The sequence below is a fragment of the Pleurodeles waltl genome, chromosome 4_1 (genome assembly GCF_031143425.1).
Source record: "Pleurodeles waltl isolate 20211129_DDA chromosome 4_1, aPleWal1.hap1.20221129, whole genome shotgun sequence".
Classification (NCBI taxonomy): Eukaryota; Metazoa; Chordata; class Amphibia; order Caudata; family Salamandridae; genus Pleurodeles; species Pleurodeles waltl.
Window position 1 is genome coordinate 856555807 of NC_090442.1, and position 19722 is coordinate 856575528.

The following is a 19722-nucleotide window of genomic DNA, read 5'->3' on the forward strand; positions in this document are numbered from 1 at the left end:
AATACACAGAGTTACTAAAAATAAAGGTACTTTATTTTTATGACCATATGCCAAAAGTATCTCAGTGAGTACCCTCAGTATGAGGATAAGTTATATACACAAGATATATGTACACAAACCCAAAATGAGGTAAGTAATAGCAAGAAAAGTAATGCAAACAGTGTAGGATTACAATAGATTGCAATAGGAGCACATAGGTATAGGGGCAAGACAAACCATATACTCCAAAAGTGGAATGCGAACCACAAATGGACCCCAAACCTATGTGAGCTTGTAGAGGGTCGCTCGGACTGTAAGAAAACAGTGAGGGTTAGAAAAATAGCCCACCCCAAGACCCCGAAAAGTAGGTGTAAAGTGCACCTACTACCCCCAGAGAGCACAGAAGTCGTGATAGGGGGGTTCTGCAGGAAGAACAAACACCAGCAATGCAACAACAGTGGATTTCCGGACCTGAGTACCTGTAAGACAAGGGGACCAAGTCCAATAGTCTCGACTGTCGAGGGTGGGCAGGAGCCCAGGAAATGCCAGCTGTAGGTGCAAGGAAGCTGCCACCGGTTGGAAGAAGCTTGGAGTTCTGCAAGAAAGAAGAGGACTAGGAACTTCTCCTTTGGAAGACGGATGTCCCACGTTGGGATGAAGCTTGCAGAGGTGTTCCCACGCAGAAAGACCGCAAACAAGCCTTGCTAGCTGCAAGGGTCGCTGTAGAGGTTTTTGGGTACTGCTGTGGCCCAGGAGGGACCAGGATGTCGCCTTTTGGAGGAGGAGACAGAGGGGGCGCTCAGCAACTCAGAGAGCCCTCACAGAAGCAGGAAGCACCCGCTGAAGTACCCCAACAGGCACTTAGAAGAAAAGTGAACCGGAGTCCACACAAAGTCACAAAAGGGAGTCCCACGACGCCAGAGAACAACTCAGAAGGTTGTGCACTGCAGGATGGAGTGTCGGGGACCCAGGCTTGGCTGTGCACGAAGGAAATCCTGGAAGAGTGCACAGGAGCCGGAGCAGCTGCAAATCACGCGGTACACAGCTTTGAAGGTAGCGTGGGGAGGCAAGGACTTACCTCCACCAAACTTGGAGTGAAGAGTCACTGGACTGTGGGAGTCACTTGGACAGAGTTGCTGTGTTCCAGGGACCACGCTCGTCAGGATGAGAGGGGACCCAGAGGACCAGTGTTGCAGTCTTTTGGTGCCTGCGTTAGTAGGGGGAAGATTCCGTCGACCCATGGGAGATTTCTTCGGAGCTTCTGGTGCAGGGTGAAGGCAGGCTACCCCCAGAGCATGCACCACCTGGAAACAGTTGAGAAAGCCAGCAGGATTAGGCACTACAATGTTGCTGGTAGTCGTCTGGCTACTTTGTTGCGGTTTTGCAGGTGTCCTGAGCAGTCAGTGGTCGATCCTTTGGTAGAAGGTGAAGAGGGAGATGAGGAGGAACTCTGATGAGCTCTTGCATTCGTTATCTGAAGAATTCCCCAAAGCAGAGTCCGTAAATAGCCAGAAAAGGAGGTTTGGCTACCAGATTAGGAGGACTGGCTACCAAGAGAGGTAAGAGCCTATCAGAAGGAGCCTCTGACATCACCTGCTGGCACTGGACACTCAGAGCAGTCCAGTGTGCCCCCAACACCTCTGTTTCCAAGATGGCAGAGGTCTGTGACACACTGGAGGAGCTCTAGGCACCTCCCCTGGGAGGTACTGGTCAGGGGAGTGGTCACTCCCCTTTCTTTTGTCCAGTTTCGTGCCATAGCAGGGCTGGAGGATCCCTGAACCGGTGTAGACTGGCTTATGCAAAGATGGGCACCATCTGTGCCCATCAAAGCATTTCCAGAGGCTGGGGGAGGCTACTCCTCCCCAGCCCTTCAAACCTATTTCCAAAGGGAGAGGGTGTAACACCCTCTCTCAGAGGAAATCCTTTGTTCTGCCTTCCTGGGCCAGGGCTGCCTGGACCCCATGAGGGCAGAAACCTGTCTGAGGGGTTGGCAGCAGCAGCTGCAGTGGAGACCCCGGAAAGGCAGTTTGGCAGTACCCTGGTTCTGTGCTAGAGACCCGGGGGATCATGGAATTGTCCCCTCAACACCAGAATGGTATTGGGGTGACAATTCCATGATCTTAGAAATGTTACATGGCCATGTTTGGAGTTACCATTGTGACGCTATACGTAGGTAGTGACCTATGTATAGTGCACGTGTTGTAATGGTTCCCCTGCACAAAGTCTGGGGAATTTGCCCTGATCGATGTGGGGGCACCTTGGCTAGTGCCAGGGTGCCCACACACTAAGTAACTTTGTACCCAACCTTCACCAGGTGAAGGTGAGAAATATAGGTGACTTATAAGTTACTTAAGTGCAGTGGTAAATGGCTGTGAAATAACGTGGACGTTATTTCACTCAGGCTGCACTGGCAGGCCTGTGTAAGAATTGTTAGAGCTCCCTATGGGTGGCAAAAGAAATGCTGCAGCCCATAGGGATCTCCTGGAACCCCAATACCCTGGGTACCTCAGTACCATATACTAGGGAATTATATAGGTGTACCAGTATGCCAATGTGAATTGGTAAATTTAGTCACTAGCCTGTTAGTGACAAATTTGGAAAGTAGAGAGAGCATAACCACTGAGGTTCTGGTTAGAGGAGCCTCAGTGAGACAGTTAGGCATCACACAGGGAACACATACAGGGCACATACTTATGAGCACTGGGGCCCTGCCTGGCAGGGTCCCAGTGACACAGACTATAACAACATATATACAGTGAAATATGGGGGTAAAATGCCAAGCAAGATGGTACTTTCCTACAGGCTAAACTCGTGATTTTCATCCAGCCTCATACGACCAGATAGCTAAGAGTGTTGCTTTGTCCTTTTAGGTGCCATACTTACCTAAAACCTTTAAAATTATATATCTCCAGTTCTACAGATCGAATTTTTGCCATTTTGGTGTCAAATAATTTATTACATTTTACTTTATTAATTTGTGTGAGATTTTTATTGTGTTATGTTTTCACTTACTGTTTGAAGTGCTGCATATAGAATTTACACACTGCCTCTAAGTTAAGTCTGATTGCTTTCGTGCCAAGCTACCAGAGGGATAAGTACAGGTTGATTTGGGTTTGACTGTTTCACGCTGACAAGAATTGTGGTTGCTGCTTGAGTAGGGTTTCACCCCACTCAAACCCGGTTTCCTACAGTGGAGATATCAGCACAGGGTTACCCACAGCACAGAAGCAACAATGGTGAGTATGTTTTTAAGAAGAATTCTCTGCAGATCAGATTCATCAAACTGCATACCTGCCCTCAAACAGAAGCATCTACAAAGTACAGTACTATAAAGGAGGTCAATGGACAAATGTCTCTAGGATCCAAAGGAGCTAGCATTGGTGCCGATAGAGTGGGCAAAATACTTCAAGAGGTGAAATCTCCTGCATGAAGGAACACTTGCAATTAAGGGCACCCATATAGGGCATTGCACTACTCTTCATTCAACTGTGTTGGTGCAAGACTACAAGACACAGTTTTTTTAAAGCAACTTTTCCATGCCCAACGTTCAAATGATTACATTTTTCTTTCACCCTTGAGGCATGTCCCATTGGCATTTGACTTGAACTTTAGCTTCTTCCAGATTCCAGAGCCCGCTTGAGGACCTTAGTGTTAATGACCCAAATTGGCTCCGGTGGGGGAGACATGGCTACCAGCACCACAGATTCGTTAATTTCTTTGTGACCTCTGCTATCAGGATCATTCGCTACATACCCCAAGCATAGCCCACCTGCAGGAAGGATGTTTAGGGGAAGGTTTGGGGACAGCAGGGGGTGAAGGTAGCTAGGGATGAGGCTCAGGTCACAAAAGCAGCACTGTGTGCTAGTAGCAGAACTGTGCACTACCATGATGGTGACAATGCACATCACGTACTCTTAACCTTGCAAAATATAGGCCCAGGTGACAATGTACACAAAAGAAAATACAGTCTCAGTGCAATAAGATGATATGACCCTACAAAAACTATATGTCGTATGCGGCATGAAAAGGACTACGAAATACATAAAAACAAGGTTATGAGGCTACATGATGGATTGGCATGGAGTCATATTTGTCCTTATAACAGTGTCGTAAGGAGGCCTGAAATTAATTGAAGGGCCCAGATCTGTCGATAGTGTTGAAAAGTAAGGACCATTAACTATTTAATGGCATTAAGGATAATGTAAAGGACAAACAAATCCTTGGACTCATATTAATGAGAAATTGCCTTCTTCTATAATTACAAAACACTGAGCTAGAGATATGATATAGTATACTAGCACAGTGAGTATAGTACTATACTAGTGTAGTAATGTATAGGATAAAAAGAATAAGGGAAACATTGGGCACCTCTTTATTTATTGCCTTCTTCTGCAATTAGAAAACTCTGGAGTAGCAGGGTGGTGCATTTGAAAGGAAAACAAGGAGACTCATTTTATTCCCTGAATGAACACTGTTTATGTATTAGAAATTGCCTTATTGTGAAATTAAAATATATGCAAACACAAGGATTATTGCCATCAAGGGGGTGCTTTCATTGATAGGCTTACATGAATTTGAAATGAAAATAAAATTTGTAGAATATAAACAAATTCTTGTAATGTATTTAAATAATATATAAATAATCTGAAATTCAACAAGTTATCCATGATTCCTAAACATACATGGACAATGAATCAGGAAAGATTGACACAGTATGCGCTTTTGTTGGAAAGCATTCTCTACATGGTCATCCTCAAAGTTTTGCCTTCCTCCTCCTATTTTTGCTGGATTTTTGCTCTTGCTGGCTGTGCACTTTACCACTGTTAACCAGTGCTAAAGGGCTTGCTCCCTAAGACATAGCTGAATTGGTTTATACTCAATTGGCATATTTCACTGACTTGGAAGTCACTTGTAAAGTTGTATACCATATACCCATGGTCTGTAAATTAAATGCCAACAGTGGGCCTGCAACACCTATTGTGCCACCCACTTAAGTAGCCCCCAGGCCTGCCATTACAGCTGGGGTGCAGCCCCACTGGCATGTCGACTTGGCCATTAAAACCCCTTGCCAAGCCTTAAATTCCCCTTTTATTACATACAAGTCAACCATAAAGTAGGCACTAGGTAGCCTATTTGACAGGGTGCTGTGTAATTCCAGGATGGGACATGTACTTTTTAGTTTTACATGTCCTACTAGTGAAAAACTCCCAAATTTGTTTTTCACCACTGGGCGGCCTACCTCTCCTATAGGATAACATTGGGGATGTCATTACATTTAATACACTATACTTCCTAAATGAGAGGAAGTAGCTATATCACATTTGGTACCTATGGATTTATAATGATAAACCTCCTTTAATGGTAAAGCTGAATTTATCATTACAATTTTGAAAATGCCACTTTTAGAAAGTTGGCACTTTCCTGCCATAAGCCATCTGTGCCTGCAGCCTGTCTAAGGTCACATGACTAGGTGCAACTGACAGTTAGGACTTTGTGAATTCCTCCCAGAGTCAAACAATAGTTGGATTAGAGGAGCCTGAATGGCCCATTAACTGGTTTGATGGTGGGTGCAAAGCACAGCCCACTTGCACCTGAACAGGCTTTGTCATGCCTCCTCACAATAGGCTTAACAACCCTGTATTGACAGTGCAGCCAGCTCGGAGCCACGGCAGGGGAGGCAAGAAACTCCCAGAACTTCAAAGAACCTATTCCAGAAATGTCTCCCTCTTTCTAGGAGCAGGACACCAAGGTAGGAAAATAGGGCTTTCAGAGCCACACTTCAGTTATACGTCTGGACCTGTAGATACTCTGCCAGGAAGAAGGACTGCTGTGCTGCTACAAGGACTGCCACTCTGCTGAGCTGGTACTCTGCTGAACTCCTGCTTTGCTGAGCTGAGCTGACCTGCTGCCTTCTTACCTGGGGAAGGAAAACTGGATCTGCAACCCACCATCTTAAGCCCAGGACCCCAAAGTGACTCCAAGGACTAGTCTTCTGGCCTCCTAATCTGAGACTCAGGGACTTGGAGGCTCCCCACAACTCCTGGATTCATCTTCAAAAAAGCTCCTGACCCCCTCAAGAGGTGTCTCTCAGGTCCTGTGCCCTTTGAAGTGTTTTTTGGGCTCCTGAAATTAGCTTTGGGACTCTGTGACCGCCAACGGGCCCATTTGCTCTGGAACCGCGCTACTTGCCTGAAGAAATCAGCACGAGCCGCCGCAAGTTCGTCTCCTTGTACAGCAAGTATTGCCGCACGAACTGCGAGGCTCCAGCCAGCCTGTCCGCGACACCTGCCCAACTCTTCGCCCCTGTGGACCACCGCCAGCAATGCTCTACTTGCTCCCGGCGAACTTCTTCCCTGCGAACAGGACTCTTGGCTCCATTCTTGAGAAGGTAAAACTTCGGCAGGACTTATCCATCTGGGACTGTATCCACCCTGCGTTCTATCACTGTTGGTCTGAACGTTTGGATTTAACCCAGTCTAGAGTGATCAGTTAGCCCCAGTTGGCGCTTTCTGCTTTTAAGCACTCCGACTACGTTTTTTCTTCACAAATTCATATCTCGAATTCTACTAAGTGGAGTTTTGTCATTTGGTCGTATTCTGTTCATTAAATTTATATCTATTTTCCTAACTAGGTGTTGTACTTTTTTGTGAGGTGTGTTCACCGTTTTACTGTTTGAAGTATTGCACAAATACTTAACACATTGCCTCTCAAGTTAAGCCTGACTGATCTGTCAAGCTAAAAGGGGGTGGGCACAGCTTACTTTAGGGTGTGTGATGACGTACCCTGGCTAGGACTGTGGTTCCTGCTTGGACAGGGTTCATACCTCTGCAACCAGAAACCCAATTTCTATCAGCTTTCCTCTATAAAATAAAAAAAACGGGTAAATTATGGCCTGTTCAACGCCCCCCTTTACACAATGTAACTAGCAGAACTGTGGGCACAAAAAGCTTGAGTAATGACTGAGGCAGTATCCCTGGCCACATGCTTCACACCGGTAGTCTCCAGGAAAGAGTTGAACTAGGTGGCATAACCTGCAGATGGATCAAAAGGTAGAAGGAAAGTCAAGGTAATTTTGAATCTTGCTGTTCCTGGTGCGAATCACCAGAAGAATCTGGCTTGTACCACATGGTGTCCATTTCCCTTGAGCGGGAGACAGCCGCCAGGAAGGACTACATAGCTGATATTATAGAAAACAAATAGATTAACAACTGAGAATTTGGAACTCCCTGAGCTGTAAGCTGCACTAAATCCAGTTGCTCAAAGATCTGGAGTGGCAGGGAGGATGGAAGTACCTGGATTTGGTGCACTGCTCGTGTGTAAATTACCTCTCAACAAGACTGCCATTGGGAAGTGACCTGTGGGCCGGAGCTTCTCGAAGTCTCTGCATATTTCTGCACTAGTATTTCAGGGGGAAATTTGACATGAACATGGAGGGAGGGGGAGAGGTGGAGTGCATGGTGGTGGGAGTGTGAGGAGTGGGGTGAGACTGCATTTTGTATGCTCTACTGCCCATGCACCAAGAAGGAGCAAAGCAAAATGGCAGAGGCAGACAGGAGACCCAGGTCTTGCCACTCTGCAACTACAAAGCATCCATATGAGAAGGTGGGTTCTAGCTGCTAATGCAACCCTTATGAGTAACAAGAGGAATCTGAGACCTTGTATGTCACCTATTGCTAGAGAGAGAAGCTTACTTGACCTTTCACTGCGACAGGTCACTAGCACCATACTCTCAAGATGAAACATGCTTGCTTGTTTAAAATGCAAGCAAGAGTACTCCCTTCTTTTCTAGGTCGGGGAATGGCGCATGACCTGACCAAGCAATTAAGTCTGCACATGACAAATCTGACGTAAAGCCCACAAGACAAGAATCCATTTTGTACAGGCTGAGAAACCATTTTCAGCCTCATCATTGGCATGTCTACCTTTTGACATAGATGCCTTTTGTCTTTCTCTTTCAAAGAACTTGTGAATGTGTCAAGTAATCAAGACAAGGACATTAATAGGATATCTAGTGCAACATCTGTTTGGACGGGTGCCTGGTTATCTATATCTCAAGTCAGTTAACAGAAATAACAAACAATGTAGTCTGAATTGATACATTTGATCATATTAGTTCAAACTAATGAATCTTAAAAAAAAAATACTGATGTAAGCAGACTACGCCAAAAATTCCTTGTGGGGTTGAAAGAAGTTCTCTGCATGATAAAAGACGAACAGCCCTGCCCTGAGTGCCAAACTGTACTGTTCTCTGGATTCCTAACGCTGATTTTTGTTGACATAGGCAAACACGGATCATTGTGTTTGTGCCATGACATAGGCCTGTCTGACGGATTGCGGTCCTGTTGGACCGGGAAGGGCACCATAAGCACAACTCTCATAGTGGAAGAAGGCTATAGCATTCACTAACAGTTAAGCAGTACGAGCGTGGTGGCGACAGCATAATGTGTAGCTAAAGACCTAAAGAGTCACCGACCTTTCAAAGTTCCACTGCTGTATGCTTAACTCACCCTTTGGCCTACATCAGGTGGATGCGAAGTGTTGCACAGCGCAGGAGTAGTGACTGTGCTGGATGTATGTGTGCCTGTGAAGGGTACAGTACAGAGGCAGAACAGTACTGTGTAGTAAAAGTGTTATTAGGGCATGTGCTGAGTCCATGTATGCTTGCGAGGAATACGTTACATGAGAGATGTAGTGCTTTTGAATGCATGCACAGTTAAAAGCATGTGCTGGGTGTATGTGTGCTTTTAAGAAGTGCAATACATAAAGGGTGAAGTGTTGTGCAGCAGGCACATGTTAAGTGTGTGTGCTGGCACTGTGTGTTTGCAAACAGCACACTGGTACAATACAGACAGGCTACAGTATTAAACAGTGCATGCAGAAGGAATGTGTGTGCAGAAAGTTTATTGTTTATGTATTGGTACAATGCACAGAGGTAAAAGTGCTGGACAATATGCGTGCTGTGAAAGCACACTAAGTGAAGTGTGCCTGCAATGGTACATTACATGAGTTCCATTTTGGGAAGCCTGGCCTGCCTGGTGAAGACGTGAGGAGTAGAGGAGTCCCCCCAGACAGATTTGTATACTGCTGCATTCATCTGAGCTGGGTTTGACACACACTGGAGGAAGGGAGGGGAGAGACTCTCCCTTTACACTTAAAGCAAGTGCTCTTTGATTCAGCAATTCGTCAAAAGGGAGGGATCTGGACACATCTCAGGAAGATGAGGCTGATAAGGGAATCCTGAAGAGTAGGGCTTGGATCCCAGTATTAGCCTTTTGATGCACATATCACTGTGACTGACATCCATGTGTGAACTTTGGTCATTCTGATAAACTAGGTTGTGGGGTAGTCAGCTTCTGAGTCTTTCCTGCTGTGACAGGCAGCCCTTCAAGAAGAGAAGGGAAAATGTACGCTTCACAAGAAGCACAACACCAACATAAAACTTCAAAAACTCAGGCTCAATATCACATTTAGTGTCTGGAAAAGGACTATACGAATGGGAGCTGGACACCCCAAAATGTGTCATCTTCCAAGCAGCAAGATTGGCTGTGTGAGAAGGGGAAGCTCTGCAAGACTTCTGGCTGTGACCAGGACTGGAGGACAAGGCCTGCTAGTCTCCTTGCCAGCTGAGGGGGAATCACACAGGAAACCAAGGCCAACTGCCCTGGAGCACCAAGCGCCTACCTACTTGCCAAGATCAGAGTGGTCTATTAGGAACAAGAGAGCGTTGGAGGGAGCGAAGACCAGTGGGGAACCCTACTGAAAGGAGTCCGTGAGTGAGGTTTGAGAGAATGGCTGTGCATCGATCAAGTCGTTGTCCAGTTGCAGTGGTGGCTCAGCGTCCCCCATATGCCAAGAGAGAGAGTCTCAATGGAATGAGCTGTGTACTAACCATTGTATAGAACTTGCCAAGCCAGTAACAATGTGTTGTGGTGACCCGGTAAGCCAGAGAAGGCCAACTTTGAAGTTACTGCTGTGAGAGTGCTGAGACTCCTAACCGCCATGGTGGAAGCGATTGCAATTGAAGCGTCTGCGCTTGATTTGAAAAAGTACTTTAGCCACCCTATATGTCAGGATGGGCTGATTGTACAGACATTGTCTTTCCTAAGGCGAGGGCCTAAGAGTCTTGGCAGAGGCTGGGTTCAGCAGGTCAAGCCCGCACAGCTAGAGAATTGTCCCTGACTGACCCCCAAGAACTATACAGGATGCCACGGACAGCGCTGCACCCTCACTGTGCTCAAGTCGCGAGCTGAAGGACTGGATTTCCCTCTTCACCCATGTGTGGGGAAGATTGATGTACCATGTCTTTGCAGGCTGGGAGCATCTCACGATCACTAGGAAATGGTAGAGCCGCTTGGGACGAGAGCTCATGCCTGGCAAGTGCTTTCGCATATACCACGAGCAGCCCGACTTCCCAGAGCAAAATCAGAACTCTCAAGTGCCTGTGGTCAGGACAATCGCCACAAAACTGAACACTTCTGTGCTGCAGGAGCGGGTAAGACTTCAAGTGGGCATGGAATGCGCAATGGGACTCTTTGGTAACGGTGTTGCGGCACCATACACACTTTTGGCTAACAGTAAAGAGTCAAAGGGGTACTCTGGAGTACAGCCTAGTAGTACTCATTCCCTGGATGTGGCCACCAGTGACTGGAGAAAACCCCAACTACGTTTCAAGGAAGGGGTGAAACAGCGATTTGTCTGACAAACACTAGAGCCCTCTAAAAGGGGTTCTGACATTCCTCATGTGAGATTTAACAGATGGTCTATAGTATAAAAGGAGAGGGCCTTCGCCCCAGATTATGGCACAAGAAACTGCCAGAGATCTGGACATAGACTGCCAGACTGCTGCAGGATTCAGTCATATGGTGAGAGCTGAACCTGAGCCGAATCTGAGACAAGATGAGATGAGCCCAGCTGATCACTTTCTTTTTGAGGGACCACTCTCACCAGGTTACTGATAATTACATCTTGCGGTAAAACAGGTATGTAATGTGCTGATTTCTAAGAAACTCTAGATGCAAGTTAAGCTACTCTGTGTTCTCACAGAATAGCGCACTGAGTACACTTTAGAGTGTTAGGCTGCCAGATGATATTTCAACATTGCCAGAAATGTCCATATTATTCTTGCTGTTAGCAAAATGTGTTAGTGCTGTTTGAATACTATTCTGTGTGGCTATTTTACATGTACTAGGTAACAGGATTAGACAATTGAAATAAAATGGGGACGCGCTTTCTGACTCCTTTCACCTGGGGGCTGAGCACCGGAGGCAAAGGGCAGGAGCCCTTTAAATTTCTTCATAGCGCTCCCGAGGAACGTGGGACGCGCTTTCTGACTCCTTTCACCTGGGGGCTGAGCACTGGAGGCAAAGGGCAGGAGCCCTTTAAATTTCTTCATAGCGCTCCCGGGGAACGCAGGACGCGCTTTCTGACTCCTTTCACCTGGGGGCTGAGCACCGGAGGCAAAGGGCAGGAGCCCTTTAAATTTCTTCATAGCGCTCCCGCTCGCGGGCCCGTCCGCGGGCGTCAGAGGCCGAAGGAGGCCGGGCTGGGCCCCCCCTCTGGGCTCTAAGGTACGGCATCAGCCTACTTTGTACAGGGAAGTACCCTAAATTCTCCTTCACATTGTATTATAGTATCATTCTCCAATGGGGAAGCGCAAGGCAAAAGATGGCCCGGCATCAGGTTCTGTTAAATCCAAAATACCCAAAACCAATAAGGTTACGTTACCCCACACTAACTGTGTTGCCAAGGAAATAGACGATCTGATAGAAGAGGTAGAACAGATCTTAAACAACAAGGAGAGGACTAAACGAAAGGAGCTCAAATCTGGTACTCTTATTCCATTTTTAACATCCAGGTCACACATTGCCTCCAATTCACAATCTGTTGTTTCATCTCACCAGCCGTTGGTTTGCCAAGACCCCACTGCCCTTTCTGTACCCCACTCTGACTCGGAAGCACCAAGAGCCTACACAACACACCCTATAATTCCATGCTCCAACCGTTTTTCTCCTCTGGCACCCAATGACCTGGATAATCAGCAACCATTCTCCCCAACTTCGCCACGCACAGAGAGTGCTCCTCTACAAAATGACCTGTTAGCACTGGTGTGTAGCCTCAAGACTGAAGTTGGTGAACTGAGATCATTATTGCTTGAAATCACCACCCTTCTCAAAAATAAACACTCTCTCCCTATTAGCGACTCCAAGCTAAATCTTTTGTCAACTAAACATCCACCTGTAAAAGGTGTCCTATCAACTGGGACCCCCCCGTCGCCAGCATGCGAAGCAGGTCCTATAGAAGATCAGTGTCCTGATAAACAGCCCATGCCCTTTCTTGGAAGAACTACTCCTTTTCTCTCTATTGTTCCCTTCAAATGGGACACCACAAAAGCTTCCTGCCACAACTCTAATCTAATTAATAACAACTACATATATATGTGCAATGTTCCACCTTTGACCCCAAACACGAGAGAAGACAAAGCTTCACTAGCCAACAAGGTCTCGCATTGGTTGAGACATGTCAGGGGCTGTGGTCCAATCATTCATGACGACATTTCATCTGTCGAACGATCCAATGGTTCTTCTGGTCTTCCTGGTCGTAGTGACTCTATAATACTTAATCTCAAAAATTCCCATTTAGTAGCAGGCCTTTTGGAAATGGAAGCGCGGACTACAAGTAGGAAGCCCTCAGCAATTTTTCTTTCAGCTAGCTGTCTTACTGTCACTCACATGTGGCCGAATTCTTCCATCAGAACAGTCAATTTGGTCCCGAACCACTCTACAAATATTAAAGATCTAAGACCACTAGGCCATCAGGCTCAGAGAGACCCACTATCCGATCTGGCTCCTATGAACAGCTCCGGTCCTGTCCCAAGGGCCCAAACAGTACACGATCTCGATCTTCAGGGGGCTACCTCGGACATTGACTGACTAGGTTTTACCAACCCTTGCACTTCCATTTTCAGTTCAAACTCAGTGGCTACGGACTTTCCATCTAGTCCATTTAGCCCGGGCGTTTTTCTTCCATCGGATCTACAACCTGGAACTATTAACAAAGCCACAAATTCATCTAAGGCGAATCCTGCTGACAGCTATTTTCCAGTTGATACTATTACGAACTCAAGTAATTCTACCACCCAGGACACAGCAAAACTTCTGTCCTGGAATGTGGCTGGCATTAGTGGCAAACTCGTCGATACTGAGTGGGGGGCATTTGTTGAAAATTTTAATGTCTGTATGTTCCAGGAAACATGGGCAACACATTGTACGTACAAACAAGGGTTTAGTTCCTTTTTTAAACCTGCTAAGCCATCTCCAGCAGGTAGGGCGGCAGGGGGTTTAATCACTTGGGTAAAATCTACAGAGGTGAGAGGTATAAAGGAGATATACGTGGATTCTTATGACATTTTGGCTGTTGCCATCCACCCAGTCTCAGGTTTTCCTGTCCTTTGTATAAACACCTACAGCAGGCCGGGACCTTCCAACCACCGCTCTTCCACTATCGAGCTATTGAATACCTTAATCCCAGACCTCCGTCTTAAATACCATATCATAATAGCAGGAGACTTTAATGTTCAACTTGAACTTAATGTAGACCACATAGAGGTCATGCAGCTTGAAGAAAGTGTATGGAACATCCCTTCCCTTTTGATTCCTCACTCCATCCAGCGAAATTCATATAAACCGTGTGCCAGGGCTACACAGATAATAGACCTTATGATATCCCACGGCCTCCGTTTTGGTAATGGCCGCTTCCCAGCTGACACTCCTGCCAGACCAACTTTTTTTAGGGGCTCATACAGTAATAAACTGGATTATATTTTTTTCGATTTAAGAGTTTGGCACCATATACTAGATGTGGAAGTGGGCAACCCACACACTAGCGATCATGCACCTCTCCAGATTACATATAAGAGACCTCTCTTAGCAGGAGTTGTACTCCCTCCTGTCTCTTCTATTGCCATGGAGTTGTCTAGTAATAGGCGTACGGTCAGATGGGATTCCTTTGTGCAATCAAATAAGCTTTGAGGAAAATTGTGTGCCTTAACTTCTTCCCATCAGCTATTTGACGATAACCTTACTCTTGCTCCAACCGAAGTACTGCCTCTCCACTTGGACCTCTTTGCTACCTTGAAAGAGTTGTTTACTAAATACCCTAGGCCATCGACTATCTCTTGTATCCAACCCCACTCTAAATGGTTCAACAAGAGGTGTAGGGAGGCTAAAAATACTTTGGTCAATGTGTTAAGGACAAAGGATAGATCAGGTATTATCAATGCTAGACGTCACTATGCCTCTACATGTAACAAAAGCAAACTTGAGTACGAAGAGGGGCTCTGGCGCAATCTACTTGAGGCAGCTACAGTCCACGACTCCAAACGGTTCTGGCTTCTGGTCTCTTGCAGCGATCAGAACCAAGCACCTTATCTGAAGTCTCAAATTTCTCCTGACACTTGGCTCTCTTATTTTAAGGAACTGTATGGCCCTTCACTGGCCAGTCACATTACTGACACAACCTTGGGGGAGTCAGCAACTCTGGGTGAGCCCACGCCCTCCCTGCCTCCCTTTTCACTGAACGAAACTGTGCTGGCCATCACTGCTCAGAAAGCAGCGAAAGCCCCTGGGTCGGATGGGATTCCCTCTGACATGTTTAAAGTGGACCAGAACACCTGGGGTCTATATATCAATAGGCTCTCTAATGCCATTTTGACTACCAGAATTTATCCTGATTCATTGAAAGAGGCAATTATTGTGCCCATACACAAGAAAGGAGAGAGGAACATCCCGGGAAATTACAGACCTATCAGCCTCCTCGACAACCTTCAAAAAATATTCTGCTATCAGTTGTTGAGCAGGTTGAACAAATGGACAGTAGAAAATCAAATCCTAAATCATCTTCAAGCGGGTTTCAGAGAAAAAACTAGCACAATAGATCAGATATTCCGTTTTATTTCTATCAAATGGAAAGTTGTCGATGTAGATTTAGGTCATCTATATGTAGCATTCGTTGACCTAAAATCGGCCTTTGATCTAGTACCCCGCCACAAACTGTGGGAAGTCTTGTCCAAAACAGGAGTCCCTCGCCCTATTTTAAACATTATCAGAGACCTCTATACTGGCAATTATGGAAGAATCAGATGGGGCCCCCAAGGTGAATTAACTGAAAAATGTCTTACTGCTCGTGGTGTAAGACAAGCCTGCGTGCTTGCCCCTACCTTATTCCTCCTCTTTATAAACAAATGTATTCCTTATCTTATGGAGTGTTCTAACGATTCCCCCAAACTAGGAGGGCAGAAGATTCCCTGCCTTTTATTTGCAGATGACACCCTGCTGATATCCCAAACAGCCACAGGTCTCTCAACTTTGCTTTCGAGGTTCATGGATTTTTGCAATGACCATGGCCTCGAAATTAATCGATCAAAAACTAAGTGTATGGTGTTTGGGGACAAAAATGGCAGGATGCGACGACCTATCTATTTAGAGGGTGCTGCGCTGGAAAGAGTCAGCGACTTTGATTACCTAGGCTTGAAATTAGAAGACTTGCATAAGTGGCAGTGTCACATCCAGAAGGCCACCCTACGATTGAAACAGCGAGCGAGTGGCATTATAAGATTCGCAGCTAGATCTCCTAGCTTTGCCATGACGCCTGGCGTTGAAATCAATAAATTACAAGCAAGAGGGGGAGCAATTTATGGAGCCGAATTGTGGGGCCACTGTAGCTTAGATGATCTGACAAAGGTGGAAAACTCCTTCTTAAGGTCGTTGCTAAGAGTTCCTTCCAGCACCCCATTGCTCCCAATACGAATGGACCTAAATTTGCCCTCCATCAGCCAGATCGTCGCACTTAGGCCCGTGTTATATTGGATTCGTCTATGGTCATTAGATTCTCTCGCCCCCTATAGATGTGGGCTAGCTAATTTGATGGCCAACAACACCAGCCAAAAAATCAAGTGGTGTGCATACATAGAACGGACCTTCTCACTACTTGGCTTGGGGTCTTATTGGAAGGACCCGCTATCTATCCCAAAAAATGCAATACAGATATTAAAGGATGCATTTTGGCTCTATGTCCAACTTTCACAATTGTCTGCTGTCTCGCCATCTTCCATGACGGGCAATTTCTTACAATTCAAATGCCACTACGAATTTGTACAATATATGGACATAGTTTCTTCTCCGTTCGCTCGTGCATTATATATTAGATTTAGGGTAGGCTCTCTTCCCTTGCGTACCCTTACATATAAATGGTCTAACTCTAGCTGCACTTCTAAGATGTGTCCGATGGGCTGCGCCAGAGAAGAATCTATAACCCACATCCTCTTCCAATGCACCGCATACCACAAACAAAGAGTCCGCTGGATTATTCCTCTATGCAGGAAAATGGGTTTTAAAAATTGTTTGCTGGCTCTGAGAATTTTAAAATCTGACTCATCTGTTTTAGTGGTTTGCTGTTTGGCAAAATATTTAGATTCAATCTGGCATATTAGATTGAACACGCTCAAAAAAATAGAGGAAGAGTTAACAACGGATGTGGGGAGCAGTCATTGATGAATCTATCTATGTATGCACTTATTATTTTAATTGGCCTAGACGCATCTCCCCTCCGCCCTTTTTATTTGTTCTGCTTAGATATTTTTACACTTTTAAATAGAAATGTTTTTTTATCTGAAATGTTTGGCCAGGTCTGTATTTGATTTTTAATACCTACTGTGTATTTTTACGAAAATCTATAATAAGGTGTGATCTTACAGTAGGGAAATGCTTATGCCCAAACATTTCTTTTTTCTTTTTTAACTTTTTATGACTAAAACGGTCTATTATGTAGTTCGTTGTTCTTTTTTAATTATGAAATTGTCAAATGTGATGTGCTTTTATGGTATTTATACTTACCGAAATAAAGCTAATGAAAGAAAAAGGCGAAATAAAATACCTTCAAATATAACGTGTCTTCTTAGTGCAGTACTTGTGTGCGATATTCTTAAGCACAAAACTGGGCCTGAACTATCACTATGTCCCTGGCCCCTTTAAGGGGATGTTAGTAACCCAAAGAGCACTGGCAACACATCAAATATGTGAGTGGGGTTGTGTGGGGTTAAAACAACCTTTATTTTCACATTCAACATAGGTTCACTGAAGTAAGCCCAGGCATCAGTGGGTGGGAAAGTATAATCTTTTTGAGCTAGCTAAGTCAAAGCCTTAGTTTACGCAACACATTGGGGTGACCACAAACAAGAGAAGGGGTCCTGGTGAGAGTGCCTCACATGCACTAAGATAGCAAGTGGTCAAGACCCAGCTGTCAACTCCTGATTCCTCATACTGATGATGAAATTCAACAACGTCTGAGATACTGGTGCACTCTTACATTGTATACAAGTCAGATAGCTTCAGAGGAACTTCATACTGATGGCAGCACAAACAGCTCAGATAACTATTTTACAAATGAGAGGTACAGGGATTATGTGGGTCAACTGCTTTAAACAGATGGTGATGAGAAATACAGGACAAATTCCTGTAGGTCGCACCATAAACTCTGTTCAGTAGGATATGATTGCAAACCACACCTCATGTCCAAACATGTGAACTGAGAAGTATGTGCATACAGGCAGGGTTAGAGGTCATCGAAAGCTGTTAGAAAAGCTATGGATCCAGTGTCTGATCCCAAATGGAGGCCTGTCAATAGATGGTAAGGAACTCACAGACTGGATATCACAGAGCACCAGGATACAGAAGTGGTACCAACTGATTAAATTCAGGTTTCCACCGCACAAAAGTAAATGAACCGATCTCTATGACACAATATACAACAAGAGGAAAACCAGCAATATTTTACACACTCTTGCACCCCATTCAATGGGTTGATGGCTAGTCTCACATTTTTTAAATATATGTATTTGTGCAAAAATTTTAAAAAGTGTAATGCCCTGAGTAGCTTCATTAATATAAAATGCCCATCAAGGGCTCCTTATTTTAATGTGGAATGTGCATTTCGCATATGTGTACCTGATATGACCAAAGCCAATTCTCCTCCCATTTCTAAGCACTCACGTTTCCCAACCCTTTTTTAATATGTTATCTTTAATATTCACTTGGCTATGCCAGAATCGAAGGTACAGTAAGGATCTTAACCTCTATACTCCAATCACTATATCAGAAATATTTTGTTGCTCTATTTTGTTTTCACTGCTGAATTAAAATAAATAAGGTGAGATTTTTTTTAAATAAAAATGTCAGCTTAAAAGGCAATGAAAAGTTGAAGGAGGTTAAGTATATTTGGTGTAAATTTACCTATAGTATTTTCCGGACCTTTCGACTTTGTGTAGAAGAGAAATGCAGCCAGAAGAAAAATCGAAGATAAAAGTTCAGCTCTCCCAACCACACCTGTAACCTGCAATAGGAACACAAAGATGAATAAGTAACAGTGGCAGTGTTCTAGGAAATATGCTGCATTAGATTAGAGGATGTAGAACAGATGCATATTGTGCTTTTGCCACTAAGATTTCAACACTCAATCCCTAAATTAGACATTTTGCCACTCACTAGGAAGTACTACTAATATGGTAACTGAATTGCCTCTTTAAGAAATTCATGCAGCAAAATGCAAGAGGAAGAATGTCGTAGGAAGCTGGCTATCTATGCAGTGATCCAATGTAGGGTGCACTATGCAGATAGTCCAGAACGACGCTTATTGTTTCATAGGGTAAAAATGACAATCCCCAAAGCTCTCTTAAGTGGTAGTGTGGGCAAGCAGTTAGGCGTATCAGAGGGTAGTGCTAAGTATTTTGTTGAACATGCAGAGTCAATAAAAGAGAGACAGTCAAAAAGCAACTCGAGACCAGTTTGTTAGAAAAACATATGCAGAAAAAAATACTGCTGCAGTTCTTAGAACGATTTGCAAGTATAACTTTTTGTAGATTAATGCGTCTTTAAGCAGCTCGAGTTTTCAAAGTACTATGGCTGCATGGAAGTTCTTACTCTCGGTTCTCAGGGATCCCCCTGAAGGCAGTGAGGTCTTAGGGGTGCAAAATTATTTATAAGACCAGCAGTTACGGTTTACCTGCCCAGGAGCGCATGGGTGCAATGATGTTGGTTGTGTTCCTGCGCACCAAACACTTGGCAATTGGGGGGGGGGGAAGCCACCTAGAAAGAGAACACAAGGAGGAACTTGGGAACAAGTCTGGGAGCTCCCATCAGGGGACTAAGTTAGTCGGCATCCGGAGAACAGGGAGACACCGTTCGAAGTAGAGGACCCGGGCAGGGGCACTCGGGTGCATTGGATCCTTAGTGGTGGTGCTCCTGCGTCAAGCTGCACACAGTTCTTTAAAAGACCTGCAGAAGGAGAGAAAGAACAAGGCAACTGGGCGACTGAGAAGGCTGTCCTCTGCGGTGCTGAAGTCCCTCGCCGGCAGGTCTTTGGTTCTGCTGTTGGAGTCGGGGTGGGCTTCAACAAGCCTTAGTCGGTGCAAGGGGTCCAGTGCCCCAGGGGTTGGTACAGCTCGGCTCTGATTGATCCCTGGGTCTTTTCACTTGGTGGGGCAGACAGGAAAGACTTCTTGGAGCATGGGGACCTCATCCTGGACAGCTGCTACGAGGGTGGACCCGAGGGTTAGCAGGCCAGTGAACTGTACATTGCAGATGGTGCCTCCAAGAAGTAGGGAAGTGGCTCCTCCACTCCAAGGGAGATGCTGATGGGCTGTCAAAGGGCTGGAGAACCTGTGAGGCTTCTGGAGTCCCCACAGCTGCAAGA

At 45.3% G+C, this 19722-nt stretch overlaps 1 protein-coding gene across 3 annotated transcripts in view; it reads right to left on the reverse strand.

Annotated features, from left to right (window-relative positions):
• TMTC3 (transmembrane O-mannosyltransferase targeting cadherins 3) overlaps positions 1–19722 on the reverse strand; it is a 504535-nt gene that overhangs the window by 390262 nt on the left and 94551 nt on the right. For all 3 annotated transcript variants that reach the window (XM_069229615.1, XM_069229614.1, XM_069229616.1), the window contains one exon: positions 18264–18363. In XM_069229615.1, coding sequence (XP_069085716.1) covers positions 18264–18363 — 100 coding nt within the window. Of the gene's footprint in view, positions 1–18263; positions 18364–19722 lie in introns of those variants that run through there.